Source organism: Coregonus clupeaformis, chromosome 17 (genome assembly GCF_020615455.1).
Source record: "Coregonus clupeaformis isolate EN_2021a chromosome 17, ASM2061545v1, whole genome shotgun sequence".
Lineage (NCBI taxonomy): Eukaryota > Metazoa > Chordata > Actinopteri > Salmoniformes > Salmonidae > Coregonus > Coregonus clupeaformis.
Genome location: NC_059208.1, coordinates 53375298 through 53392053, shown reverse-complemented (window position 1 = coordinate 53392053; position 16756 = coordinate 53375298). Strand labels below are relative to the sequence as shown.

Sequence of the window (16756 nt, the reverse complement as noted above, 5' to 3'; positions counted from 1 at the left end):
CAGCAGTACAGTACAGTATATAGTAATAACACTAGATTCACACCACAGCAGTACAGTACAGTATATAGTAATAACACTAGATTCACACCACAGCAGTACAGTATATAGTAATAACACTAGATTCACACCACAGCAGTACAGTACAGTATATAGTAATAACACTAGATTCACACCACAGCAGTACAGTACAGTATATAGTAATAACACTAGATTCACACCACAGCAGTACAGTACAGTATATAGTAATAACACTAGATTCACACCACAGCAGTACAGTACAGTATATAGTAATAACACTAGATTCACACCACAGCAGTACAGTACAGTATATAGTAATAACACTAGATTCACACCACAGCGGTACAGTACAGTATATAGTAATAACACTAGATTCACACCACAGCAGTACAGTACAGTATATAGTAATAACACTAGATTCACACCACAGCAGTACAGTACAGTATATAGTAATAACACTAGATTCACACCACAGCAGTACAGTATAGTATAGGGTAATAACACTAGATTCACACCTCAACAGTACAGTATATAGTAATAACACTAGATTCACACCACAGCAGTACAGTACAGTATAGGGTAATAACACTAGATTCACACCACAGCAGTACAGTACAGTATATAGTAATAGCACTAGATTCACACCACAGCAGTACAGTACAGTATATAGTAATAACACTAGATTCACACCACAGCAGTACAGTATAGGGTAATAACACTAGATTCACACCACAGCAGTACAGTACAGTATATAGTAATAACACTATATTCACACCACAGCAGTACAGTATATAGTAATAACACTAGATTCACACCACAGCAGTACAGTACAGTATATAGTAATAACACTAGATTCACACCACAGCAGTACAGTACAGTATATAGTAATAACACTAGATTCACACCACAGCAGTACAGTACAGTATATAGTAATAACACTAGATTCACACCACAGCAGTACAGTACAGTATATAGTAATAACACTAGATTCACACCACATCAGTACAGTACAGTATATAGTAATAACACTAGATTCACACCACAGCAGTACAGTATAGGGTAATAACACTAGATTCACACCACAGCAGTACAGTACAGTATATAGTAATAACACTACTAGATCCCTCATTGTTCCTACTGCAATTATCTTATAATATTGCTAAAGATACAGGTACATCTTCACTGCTAGGCGACAGCATCAACAATTACAACAACATATCTGCAGTTCACCTGTCCAGCAGGGTTAGAGAGAGTCGCGTTGTGTCCCAAATGTCACCCATAGGGCTCTGGTCTAAAGCAGTGCACTATATAGGGAATAGGGTGCCATTTGCGACATTACCTAGGATTCTAACAACTCTGCAACTGTCCGGCCTCTCTCTGCATGCATACTGATAACTGGAAAGCATAGAAAACTAATCAAGGGAAAAAAAATTTGTAGACTCCGAGCCTGAGTCCACAGGCAGGTTTAACTCCAGGCCTATTTGTTATGCACAGCAAGTTCTGGCCCCCAGCCATCCATCCCATCCACGTTATATTTACACGAAACAGAAGGTTATCACTGAGGCTGCCGCTCACAGCCATGACTAATGGCCCTGTTACCTTTTTTTGGGTCCTTAACACTCTAGAATGCCAGCGGAATATTGACAGTCATTGTCGGAATATTGAGAACGGTTGTTGGAATGTGTGACAGGAGACGGGTCCATCAGGACCCTTGCAGTGTGTTCAGTCATTAGGACCTTTATCTGTTGGCATTTCACTAACGCCTAAGAGGGAATGAATTCACAATTCATTTGTCTGAAACATTTAGAAAAATATCAGTATCGAGGAAGACGTGAAATAAAGTGATAGACTGTAGTTTTAAGATAGTAATATTTGCAGACAGACTGTTTTCGTTTTTGTAATCTTGGTCAGTATTGCATACTGAGAGGAAGCCATGTCCAGCTGTTATGCTGTATGCTGTAATGGCTTTTGGAGCCGGTGTGTGTATACGTAGCAGAGAGAGAGAGAGAGAGAGAATGAGATATGGAGAACACTAACGTATCTCCAGCCACAGATCTGCAGCATGAGGCAGATGTCCCGTGGTCCTCTGTAGCTCAGCTGGTAGAGCACGGCGCTTGTAATGCCAAGGTAGTGGGTTCGATCCCCGGGACCACCCATACACAAAAAATGTATGCACGCATGACTGTAAGTCGCTTTGGATAAAAGCATCTGCTAAATGGCATATTATTATTATTATTATTATGTCAAGTCCTGAGGAGCTGCAGGCTGCAGCCGGAGCCACAGACCTGCAGCATGAGGCAGATGTCAAGTCCTGAGGAGCTGCAGGCTGCAGCCGGAGCCACATTGTTGACTTTGATCCCCGTAGTGCTGCCTGATTCCCATGGAATCACTGCGTGACTGAACACAGTGACTCTGATTACGTCCCAAATGTCACACTATTCCCTATATAGTGCACTGCTTCTGATCATACTTTTGATCAGATCCCTATGAACGCTGGTCGAAAGTAGTGCACTAAATAGGGGGAATAGTCTGCCATTTGGGACGCAAGCCAGCCGACTCTGGTCTCTCTCCCTCTCTCTCTCTCTCTCTCTGCTTTCTTATGATGAAGCATCAAGCGGCTAAAGCCTGAAGCTAACTAAAACCCTTCTGATGAGGATAAGCTGAAGGAGAGGGAGAACGGCTGACACATCTGCTTCAGCTCCTGGTGGTCCTAATCCATTTGATTAGGCAGACAGTGGAGGAGTGGAGGAGTGGTGATCCACAGGGTTTAGTTCCCTCCCCTGCGCTACTGCAGGGGGGGTCCCAAAATGGCACCCTATTCCCTTTGTAGTGCAATACTTTTGATCTGTGCTCTAGTCAGAAGTAGTGTACTGCAGTATATAGGGAGTAGGGGGGCCATTTGGGACGCATCCCAGAGAGGCAAGAGCTCTGAGTTTTTATACTGTCTGGCATAGATGGCTTCAGTTGTGTTGTTAACCCCAAGGCCATTGTCAGGAAATACATTTTTTGAAGAGGGTAATTATTTAGATGTAACTTGGGGTGTCTCGCCCCATCTTCACCCCCCGGCCGCTGGAGTCTCTGTTCAAGGTACCCTCTTAATTATTCACTGGTGGCTGGTGGCTGGTGGCTGGTGGCTGGTGGCTGGTGATTTGATTGTTGTGAATAAAATACCTGATTGAATCGCTTGAAAATAATGCAAATTAAAGTGACATACCATATGATACCATATGATCTACCCATGGATAAAAGATGGATTTAAAAAAAACTGAATGTTTTAGTTATGTGCCAAAGAAGAGCACAGTGGAGATTGCTTCACTTAATGGGGATCCAAATCAAGAATACAAAGAAGAGCACAGTGGATCCAAATCAAGTGGATCCAAATCAAGAATACAAAAGAAGAACACAGTGGAGGTTGCTAAGGCTTCACTTAATCAAGAATCAAGAAATCACTTAATCAAGAATCAAGAAATCACTTAATCAAGAATCAAGAAATCACTTAATCAAGAATCAAGAAATCATAAACCATTGAACTAAAGCCTATGTTTGGGTCTCTCCTCTCCACTCCCACCATATAATATGCCATATGATCGGCCCATGACTGAAGAATATGTTTTAGTTATGTGGAATATGTTTTAGTTATGTGGAATATGTTTTAGCTATAGGTTTTAGTTTTTAGTTATGAGGACCCCAGCAAGACTAGCGGTCACTGAGGTGTCAGTTAATGGGGATTCAAATCCATAATAATGAAGGCCAACCAATCCAATAGTTTCTCACGGCTTTGCTGCTTGAACCCTTCTCTGATTCAGAGGGGTTGGGTTAAATGCGGAAGACATTTCGGTTGAACACATTCAGTTGTGCAACTGACTAGGTATCCCCCTTTCCATTTCCTATTGAAGAATGAATCACAGGGCTCAAACTCGTTCCATGGAGGGCCGAATGTGTCTGTGCGTTTCCACTCCTCCCCTGTACTTGAATTCTCCTCACCTGGTTGTCTAGGTCTGCATTGATTAGTTAGGAACTCCCCTCACCTGGTTGTCTAGGTCTTCATGGATTAGTTAGGAACTCCCCTCACCTGGTTGTCTAGGTCTTCATTGATTAGTTAGGAACTCCCCTCACCTGGTTGTCTAGGTCTTCATTGATTAGTTAGGAACTCCCCTCACCTGGTTGTCTAGGTCTTCATTGATTAGTTAGGAACTCCCCTCACCTGGTTGTCTAGGTCTTCATGGATTAGTTAGGAACTCCCCTCACCTGGTTGTCTAGGTCTTCATTGATTAGTTAGGAACTCCCCTCACCTGGTTGTCTAGGTCTTCATTGATTAGTTAGGAACTCCCCTCACCTGGTTGTCTAGGTCTTAATTGATTAGTTAGGAACTCCCCTCACCTGGTTGTCTAGGTCTTCATTGATTAGTTAGGAACTCCCCTCACCTGGTTGTCTAGGTCTGCATTGATTAGTTAGGAACTCCCCTCACCTGGTTGTCTAGGTCTTCATTGATTAGTTAGGAACTCCCCTCACCTGGTTGTCTAGGTCTTCATTGATTAGTTAGGAACTCCCCTCACCTGGTTGTCTAGGTCTTCATTGATTAGTTAGGAACTCCCCTCACCTGGTTGTCTAGGTCTTCATTGATTAGTTAGGAACTCCCCTCACCTGGTTGTCTAGGTCTTCATTGATTAGTTAGGAACTCCCCTCACCTGGTTGTCTAGGTCTTCATTGATTAGTTAGGAACTCCCCTCACCTGGTTGTCTAGGTCTTCATTGATTAGTTAGGAACTCCCCTCACCTGGTTGTCTAGGTCTTCATTGATTAGTTAGGAACTCCCCTCACCTGGTTGTCTAGGTCTTCATTGGAAATAAATTGAAAGGAAATAACAAAACCAGCATCCACTGGGCCCACCATGGAATGAGTTGGACATCCCTGGAATAAATGTTAAAGCCAGGGTTTTGGGTCACAAACATGAGTGAGGAATATGTTTAATTTATAAAGTCAGTATGAATCCAGTGAACTAAAGCCAATGTTTTGGGTCTCTCCATTCCAGCCAAGTTCTGTGGAGACCCTGGTACCCCAGCCAAGGGGAAAAGAGAAGGACGTAGTTTCATCTACAAGTCAGAGGTTACGTTCAGCTGTAGCGCCCCCTATGTCCTGGTGGGGTCAACTACACGCATCTGTCAGGACGACAGCATCTGGAGCGGCTCTCAGCCACGATGCATAGGTAGGTAACAACGTCATACTGTAACAGCTACGGTCTATAGACGGTCTATAGGTAACAACATCATACTGTAACAGCTACGGTCTATAGACGGTCTATAGGTAACAACATCATACTGTAACAGCTACGGTCTATAGACGGTCTATAGGTAACAACATCATACTGTAACAGCTACGGTCTATAGGCGGTCTATAGGTAACAACATCATACTGTAACAGCTACGGTCTATAGGTAACAACATCATACTGTAACAGCTACGGTCTATAGGTAACAACATCCTACTGTAACCGCTACGGTCTATAGACGGTCTATAGGTAACAACATCATACTGTAACAGCTACGGCCTATAGGTAACAACATCATACTGTAACAGCTACGGTCTATAGGTAACAACATCCTACTGTAACCGCTACGGTATATAGACGGTCTATAGGTAACAACATCATACTGTAACAGCTACGGTCTATAGGTAACAACATCATACTGTAACAGCTACGGCCTATAGACGGTCTATAGGTAACAACATCATAATGTAACAGCTACGGTCTATAGACGGTCTATAGGTAACAACATCATACTGTAACAGCTACGGTCTATAGACGGTCTATAGGTAACAACATCATACTGTAACAGCTACGGTCTATAGGTAACAACATCATACTGTAACAGCTACGGTCTATAGACGGTCTATAGGTAACAACATCATACTGTAACAGCTACGGTCTATAGGCGTCTATAGGTAACAACATCATACTGTAACAGCTACGGTCTATAGGTAACAACATCATACTGTAACAGCTACGGTCTATAGGTAACAACATCCTACTGTAACCGCTACGGTCTATAGACGGTCTATAGGTAACAACATCATACTGTAACAGCTACGGTCTATAGGTAACAACATCATACTGTAACAGCTACGGTCTATAGGTAACAACATCCTACTGTAACAGCTACGGTCTATAGACGGTCTATAGGTAACAACATCATACTGTAACAGCTACGGCCTATAGGTAACAACATCATACTGTAACAGCTACGGTCTATAGGTAACAACATCATACTGTAACAGCTACGGTATATAGACGGTCTATAGGTAACAACATCATACTGTAACAGCTACGGTCTATAGGTAACAACATCATACTGTAACAGCTACGGCCTATAGACGGTCTATAGGTAACAACATCATAATGTAACAGCTACGGTCTATAGACGGTCTATAGGTAACAACATCATACTGTAACAGCTACGGTCTATAGACGGTCTATAGGTAACAACATCATACTGTAACAGCTACGGCCTATAGGTAACAACATCATACTGTAACAGCTACGGTCTATAGCGGCTATAGGTAACAACATCATACTGTAACAGCTACGGTCTATAGGCTCTATAGGTAACAACATCATACTGTAACAGCTACGGTCTATAGGTAACAACATCATACTGTAACAGCTACGGTCTATAGACCACGGTCTATAGGTAACAACATCATACTGTAACAGCTACGGTCTATAGGTAACAACATCATACTGTAACAGCTACGGTCTATAGACGGTCTATAGGTAACAACATCATACTGTAACAGCTACGGTCTATAGGTAACAACATCATACTGTAACACTCATACGGTCTATAGCTACGGTCTATAGGTAACAACATCATACTGTAACAGCTACGGTCTATAGACGGTCTATAGGTAACAACATCATACTGTAACAGCTACGGTCTATAGGTAACAACATCATACTGTAACAGCTACGGTCTATAGACGGTCTATAGGTAACAACATCATACTGTAACAGCTACGGTCTATAGGCGGTCTATAGGTAACAACATCATACTGTAACAGCTACGGTCTATAGACGGTCTATAGGTAACAACATCATACTGTAACAGCTACGGCCTATAGGTAACAACATCATACTGTAACAGCTACGGTCTATAGGTAACAACATCATACTGTAACAGCTACGGTCTATAGACGGTCTATAGGTAACAACATCATACTGTAACAGCTACGGTCTATAGACGGTCTATAGGTAACAACATCATACTGTAACAGCTACGGTCTATAGACGGTCTATAGGTAACAACATCATACTGTAACAGCTACGGTCTATAGGTAACAACATCATACTGTAACAGCTACGGTCTATAGACGGTCTATAGGTAACAACATCATACTGTAACAGCTACAGTCTATAGGTAACAACATCATACTGTAACAGCTACGGTCTATAGACGGTCTATAGGTAACAACATCATACTGTAACAGCTATGGTCTATAGACGGTCTATAGGTAACAACACCATACTGTAACAGCTGCGGTCTATAGACGGTCTATAGGTAACAACATCATACTGTAACAGCTACGGTCTATAGGCGGTCTATAGGTAACAACATCCTACTGTAACAGCTACGGTCTATAGACGGTCTATAGGTAACAACATCATACTGTAACAGCTACGGTCTATAGGCGGTCTATAGGTAACAACATCATACTGTAACAGCTACGGTCTATAGGTAACAACATCATACTGTAACATCTACGGTCTATAGGTAACAACATCCTACTGTAACCGCTACGGTCTATAGACGGTCTATAGGTAACAACATCATACTGTAACAGCTACGGTCTATAGACGGTCTATAGGTAACAACATCATACTGTAACAGCTACGGTCTATAGACGGTCTATAGGTAACAACATCATACTGTAACAGCTACGGTCTATAGACGGTCTATAGGTAACAACATCATACTGTAACAGCTACGGTCTATAGGCGGTCTATAGGTAACAACATCATACTGTAACAGCTACGGTCTATAGGTAACAACATCATACTGTAACAGCTACGGTCTATAGGTAACAACATCCTACTGTAACCGCTACGGTCTATAGACGGTCTATAGGTAACAACATCATACTGTAACAGCTACGGCCTATAGGTAACAACATCATACTGTAACAGCTACGGTCTATAGGTAACAACATCCTACTGTAACCGCTACGGTATATAGACGGTCTATAGGTAACAACATCATACTGTAACAGCTACGGTCTATAGGTAACAACATCATACTGTAACAGCTACGGCCTATAGACGGTCTATAGGTAACAACATCATACTGTAACAGCTACGGTCTATAGACGGTCTATAGGTAACAACATCATACTGTAACAGCTACGTCTATAGACGGTCTATAGGTAACAACATCATACTGTAACAGCTACGGTCTATAGGTAACAACATCATACTGTAACAGCTACGGTCTATAGACGGTCTATAGGTAACAACATCATACTGTAACAGCTACGGTCTATAGGCGTCTATAGGTAACAACATCATACTGTAACAGCTACGGTCTATAGGTAACAACATCATACTGTAACAGCCTTACGGTCTATAGGTAACAACATCCTACTGTAACCCAGGTCTATAGCGGTCTATAGGTAACAACATCATACTGTAACAGCTACGGTCTATAGGTAACAACATCATACTGTAACAGCTACGGTCTATAGACGGTCTATAGGTAACAACATCATACTGTAACAGCTACGGTCTATAGACGGTCTATAGGTAACAACATCATACTGTAACAGCTACGGTCTATAGACGGTCTATAGGTAACAACATCATACTGTAACAGCTACGGGTCTATAGGTAACAACATCATACTGTAACAGCTACGGTCTATAGACGGTCTATAGGTAACAACATCATACTGTAACAGCTACGGTCTATAGGTAACAACATCATACTGTAACAGCTACGGTCTATAGACGGTCTATAGGTAACAACATCATACTGTAACAGCTACGGTCTATAGGCGGTCTATAGGTAACAACATCATACTGTAACAGCTACGGTCTATAGACGGTCTATAGGTAACAACATCATACTGTAACAGCTACGGCCTATAGGTAACAACATCATACTGTAACAGCTACGGTCTATAGGTAACAACATCATACTGTAACAGCTACGGTCTATAGACGGTCTATAGGTAACAACATCATACTGTAACAGCTACGGTCTATAGGTAACAACATCATACTGTAACAGCTACGGTCTATAGACGGTCTATAGGTAACAACATCATACTGTAACAGCTACGGTCTATAGACGGTCTATAGGTAACAACATCATACTGTAACAGCTACGGTCTATAGGTAACAACATCATACTGTAACAGCTACGGTCTATAGACGGTCTATAGGTAACAACATCATACTGTAACAGCTATGGTCTATAGACGGTCTATAGGTAACAACACCATACTGTAACAGCTGCGGTCTATAGACGGTCTATAGGTAACAACATCATACTGTAACAGCTACGGTCTATAGGCGGTCTATAGGTAACAACATCATACTGTAACAGCTACGGTCTATAGACGGTCTATAGGTAACAACATCATACTGTAACAGCCTACGGTCTATAGACGGTCTATAGGTAACAACATCATACTGTAACAGCTACGGTCTATAGGTAACAACATCATACTGTAACATCTACGGTCTATAGGTAACAACATCCTACTGTAACCGCTACGGTCTATAGACGGTCTATAGGTAACAACATCATACTGTAACAGCTACGGTCTATAGGTAACAACATCCTACTGTAACCGCTACGGTCTATAGACGGTCTATAGGTAACAACATCATACTGTAACAGCTACGGTCTATAGGTAACAACATCATACTGTAACAGCTACTGTCTATAGACGGTCTATAGGTAACAACATCATACTGTAACAGCTACGGTCTATAGACGGTCTATAGGTAACAACATCATACTGTAACAGCTACGGTCTATAGACGGTCTATAGGTAACAACATCATACTGTAACAGCTACGGTCTATAGGTAACAACATCATACTGTAACAGCTACGGTCTATAGACGGTCTATAGGTAACAACATCATACTGTAACAGCTACGGTCTATAGACGGTCTATAGGTAACAACATCATACTGTAACAGCTACGGTCTATAGGTAACAACATCATACTGTAACAGCTACGGTCTATAGACGGTCTATAGGTAACAACATCATACTGTAACAGCTACGGTCTATAGACGGTCTATAGGTAACAACATCATACTGTAACAGCTACGGTCTATAGACAGTCTATAGGTAACAACATCATACTGTAACAGCTACGGTCTATAGACGGTCTATAGGTAACAACATCATACTGTAACAGCTACGGTCTATAGGTAACAACATCATACTGTAACAGCTACGGTCTATAGGCGGTCTATAGGTAACAACATCCTACTGTAACAGCTACGGTCTATAGACGGTCTATAGGTAACAACATCATACTGTAACAGCTACGGTCTATAGGCGGTCTATAGGTAACAACATCATACTGTAACAGCTACGGTCTATAGGTAACAACATCATACTGTAACAGCTACGGTCTATAGGTAACAACATCCTACTGTAACCGCTACGGTCTATAGACGGTATATAGGTAACAACATCATACTGTAACAGCTACGGTCTATAGGTAACAACATCATACTGTAACAGCTACTGTCTATAGACGGTCTATAGGTAACAACATCATACTGTAACAGCTACGGTCTATAGACGGTCTATAGGTAACAACATCATACTGTAACAGCTACGGTCTATAGGTAACAACATCATACTGTAACAGCTACGGTCTATAGACGGTCTATAGGTAACAACATCATACTGTAACAGCTACGGTCTATAGACGGTCTATAGGTAACAACATCATACTGTAACAGCTACGGTCTATAGGTAACAACATCATACTGTAACAGCTACGGTCTATAGGTAACAACATCCTACTGTAACCGCTACGGTCTATAGACGGTCTATAGGTAACAACATCATACTGTAACAGCTACGGTCTATAGGTAACAACATCATACTGTAACAGCTACGGTCTATAGACGGTCTATAGGTAACAACATCATACTGTAACAGCTACGGTCTATAGACGGTCTATAGGTAACAACATCATACTGTAACAGCTACGGTCTATAGGTAACAACATCATACTGTAACAGCTACGGTCTATAGACGGTCTATAGGTAACAACATCATACTGTAACAGCTACGGTATATAGACGGTCTATAGGTAACAACATCATACTGTAACAGCTACGGTCTATAGGTAACAACATCATACTGTAACAGCTACGGTCTATAGATGGTCTATAGGTAACAACATCATACTGTAACAGCTACGGTCTATAGACGGTCTATAGGTAACAACATCATACTGTAACAGCTACGGTCTATAGACGGTCTATAGGTAACAACATCATACTGTAACAGCTACGGTCTATAGGTAACAACATCATACTGTAACAGCTACGGTCTATAGGCGTCTATAGGTAACAACATCATACTGTAACAGCTACGGTCTATAGGTCAACAACCACGGTCTATAGGTAACAACATCCTACTGTAACAGCTACGGTCTATAGACGGTCTATAGGTAACAACATCATACTGTAACAGCTACGGTCTATAGGTAACAACATCATACTGTAACAGCTACGGTCTATAGACGGTCTATAGGTAACAACATCATACTGTAACAGCTACGGTCTATAGGTAACAACATCATACTGTAACAGCTACGGTCTATAGACGGTCTATAGGTAACAACATCATACTGTAACAGCTACGGTCTATAGGCGGTCTATAGGTAACAACATCATACTGTAACAGCTACGGTCTATAGACGGTCTATAGGTAACAACATCATACTGTAACAGCTACGGCCTATAGGTAACAACATCATACTGTAACAGCTACGGTCTATAGACGGTCTATAGGTAACAACATCATACTGTAACAGCTACGGTCTATAGACGGTCTATAGGTAACAACACCATACTGTAACATCTGCGGTCTATAGACGGTCTATAGGTAACAACATCATACTGTAACAGCTACGGTCTATAGGTAACAACATCATACTGTAACAGCTACGGTCTATAGGCGGTCTATAGGTAACAACATCATACTGTAACAGCTACGGTCTATAGACAGTCTATAGGTAACAACATCATACTGTAACAGCTACGGTCTATAGACGGTCTATAGGTAACAACATCATACTGTAACAGCTACGGTCTATAGGCGGTCTATAGGTAACAACATCATACTGTAACAGCTACGGTCTATAGGTAACAACATCATACTGTAACAGCTACGGTCTATAGGTAACAACATCCTACTGTAACCGCTACGGTCTATAGACGGTCTATAGGTAACAACATCATACTGTAACAGCTACGGTCTATAGGTAACAACATCATACTGTAACAGCTACTGTCTATAGACGGTCTATAGGTAACAACATCATACTGTAACAGCTACGGTCTATAGACGGTCTATAGGTAACAACATCATACTGTAACAGCTACGGTCTATAGACGGTCTATAGGTAACAACATCATACTGTAACAGCTACGGTCTATAGGTAACAACATCATACTGTAACAGCTATGGTCTATAGACGGTCTATAGGTAACAACATCATACTGTAACAGCTACGGTCTATAGACGGTCTATAGGTAACAACATCATACTGTAACAGCTACGGTCTATAGGTAACAACATCATACTGTAACAGCTACGGTCTATAGACGGTCTATAGGTAACAACATCATACTGTAACAGCTACGGTCTATAGACGGTCTATAGGTAACAACATCATACTGTAACAGCTACGGTCTATAGACAGTCTATAGGTAACAACATCATACTGTAACAGCTACGGTCTATAGACGGTCTATAGGTAACAACATCATACTGTAACAGCTACGGTCTATAGACGGTCTATAGGTAACAACATCATACTGTAACAGCTACGGTCTATAGGCGGTCTATAGGTAACAACATCCTACTGTAACAGCTACAGTCTATAGACGGTCTATAGGTAACAACATCAAACTGTAACAGCTACGGTCTATAGGCGGTCTATAGGTAACAACATCATACTGTAACAGCTACGGTCTATAGGTAACAACATCATACTGTAACAGCTACGGTCTATAGTTCAACCCAGGACCACACGGTATATAGGTAACAACATCATACTGTAACAGCTACGGTCTATAGGTAACAACATCATACTGTAACAGCTACTGTCTGTAGACGGTCTATAGGTAACAACATCATACTGTAACAGCTACGGTCTATAGACGGTCTATAGGTAACAACATCATACTGTAACAGCTACGGTCTATAGGTAACAACATCATACTGTAACAGCTACGGTCTATAGACGGTCTATAGGTAACAACATCATACTGTAACAGCTACGGTCTATAGACGGTCTATAGGTAACAACATCATACTGTAACAGCTACGGTCTATAGGTAACAACATCATACTGTAACAGCTACGGTCTATAGGTAACAACATCCTACTGTAACCGCTACGGTCTATAGACGGTCTATAGGTAACAACATCATACTGTAACAGCTACGGTCTATAGGTAACAACATCATACTGTAACAGCTACGGTCTATAGACGGTCTATAGGTAACAACATCATACTGTAACAGCTACGGTCTATAGACGGTCTATAGGTAACAACATCATACTGTAACAGCTACGGTCTATAGGTAACAACATCATACTGTAACAGCTACGGCCTATAGGTAACAACATCATACTGTAACAGCTACGGTCTATAGACGGTCTATAGGTAACAACATCATACTGTAACAGCTACGGTCTATAGATGGTCTATAGGTAACAACATCATACTGTAACAGCTACGGTCTATAGGTAACAACATCATACTGTAACAGCTACGGTCTATAGACGGTCTATAGGTAACAACATCATACTGTAACAGCTACGGTCTATAGACGGTCTATAGGTAACAACATCATACTGTAACAGCTACGGTCTATAGACGGTCTATAGGTAACAACATCATACTGTAACAGCTACGGTCTATAGGCGGTCTATAGGTAACAACATCATACTGTAACAGCTACGGTCTATAGGTAACAACATCATACTGTAACAGCTACGGTCTATAGACGGTCTATAGGTAACAACATCATACTGTAACAGCTACGGTCTATAGACGGTCTATAGGTAACAACATCATACTGTAACAGCTACGGTCTATAGACGGTCTATAGGTAACAACATCATACTGTAACAGCTACAGTCTATAGACGGTCTATAGGTAACAACATCATACTGTAACAGCTACGGTCTATAGGTAACAACATCATACTGTAACAGCTACGGTCTATAGACGGTCTATAGGTAACAACATCATACTGTAACAGCTACGGTCTATAGACGGTCTATAGGTAACAACATCATACTGCAACAGCTACGGTCTATAGGTAACAACATCATACTGTAACAGCTACGGTCTATAGGTAACAACATCATACTGTAACAGCTACGGTCTATAGGTAACAACATCATACTGTAACAGCTACGGTCTATAGACGGTCTATAGGTAACAACTTCATACTGTAACAGCTACGGTCTATAGACGGTCTATAGGTAACAACATCATACTGTAACAGCTACGGTCTATAGACGGTCTATAGGTAACAACATCATACTGTAACAGCTACGGTCTATAGACGGTCTATAGGTAACAACATCATACTGTAACAGCTACGGTCTATAGGTAACAACATCATACTGTAACAGCTACGGTCTATAGACGGTCTATAGGTAACAACATCATACTGTAACAGCTACGGTCTATAGACGGTCTATAGGTAACAACATCATACTGTAACAGCTACGGTCTATAGGTAACAACATCATACTGTAACAGCTACGGTCTATAGACGCTCTATAGGTAACAACATCATACTGTAACAGCTACGGTCTATAGGCGGTCTATAGGTAACAACATCATACTGTAACAGCTACGGTCTATAGACGGTCTATAGGTAACAACATCATACTGTAACAGCTACGGTCTATAGGTAACAACATCATACTGTAACAGCTACGGTCTATAGGTAACAACATCATACTGTAACAGCTACGGTCTATAGGTAACAACATCATACTGTAACAGCTACGGTCTATAGGCGGTCTATAGGTAACAACATCATACTGTAACAGCTACGGTCTATAGGTAACAACATCATACTGTAACAGCTACGGTCTATAGACGGTCTATAGGTAACAACATCATACTGTAACAGCTACGGTCTATAGGTAACAACATCCCTACTGTAACAGCTACGGTCTATAGACGGTCTATAGGTAACAACATCATACTGTAACAGCTACGGTCTATAGACGGTCTATAGGTAACAACATCATACTGTAACAGCTACGGTCTATAGACGGTCTATAGGTAACAACACCATACTGTAACAGCTACGGTCTATAGACGGTCTATAGGTAACAACATCATACTGTAACAGCTACGGTCTATAGACGGTCTATAGGTAACAACATCATACTGTAACAGCTACGGTCTATAGACGGTCTATAGGTAACAACATCATACTGTAACAGCTACGGTCTATAGACGGTCTATAGGTAACAACATCATACTGTAACAGCTACGGTCTATAGACGGTCTATAGGTAACAACATCATACTGTAACAGCTACGGTCTATAGGTAACAACATCATACTGTAACAGCTACGGTCTATAGACGGTCTATAGGTAACAACACCATACTGTAACAGCTACGGTCTATAGGCGGTCTATAGGTAACAACATCATACTGTAACAGCTACGGTCTATAGGTAACAACATCATACTGTAACAGCTACGGTCTATAGGTAACAACATCATACTGTAACAGCTACGGTCTATAGACGGTCTATAGGTAACAACATCATACTGTAACAGCTACGGTCTATAGGTAACAACATCATACTGTAACAGCTACGGTCTATAGGTAACAACATCATACTGTAACAGCTACGGTAGGTAACAACATCATACTGTAACAGCTACGGTCTATAGACGGTCTATAGGTAACAACATCATACTGTAACAGCTACGGTCTATAGGTAACAACATCCTACTGTAACAGCTACGGTCTATAGACGGTCTATAGGTAACAACATCATACTGTAACAGCTACGGTCTATAGACGGTCTATAGGTAACAACATCATACTGTAACAGCTACGGTCTATAGACAGTCTATAGGTAACAACACCATACTGTAACAGCTACGGTCTATAGACGGTCTATAGGTAACAACATCATACTGTAACAGCTACGGTCTATAGACGGTCTATAGGTAACAACATCATACTGTAACAGCTACGGTCTATAGACGGTCTATAGGTAACAACATCATACTGTAACAGCTACGGTCTATAGGCGGTCTATAGGTAACAACATCATACTGTAACAGCTACGGTCTATAGCGGTCTATAGGTAACAACATCATACTGTAACAGCTACGGTCTATAGGTAACAACATCATACTGTAACAGCTACGGTCTATAGACGGTCTATAGGTAACAACACCATACTGTAACAGCTACGGTCTATAGGCGG

At 41.3% G+C, this 16756-nt stretch overlaps 1 protein-coding gene across 1 annotated transcript in view; it reads left to right on the top strand.

Moving 5' to 3' along the window:
* The window catches only part of LOC121543738 (CUB and sushi domain-containing protein 3), a 205368-nt gene that overhangs the window by 155571 nt on the left and 33041 nt on the right, over positions 1-16756 (top strand). Inside the window, exon 29 of the mRNA XM_045226581.1 lies at positions 5050-5223. Coding sequence (XP_045082516.1) covers positions 5050-5223 — 174 coding nt within the window. The remainder of the gene's footprint in view (positions 1-5049; positions 5224-16756) is intronic.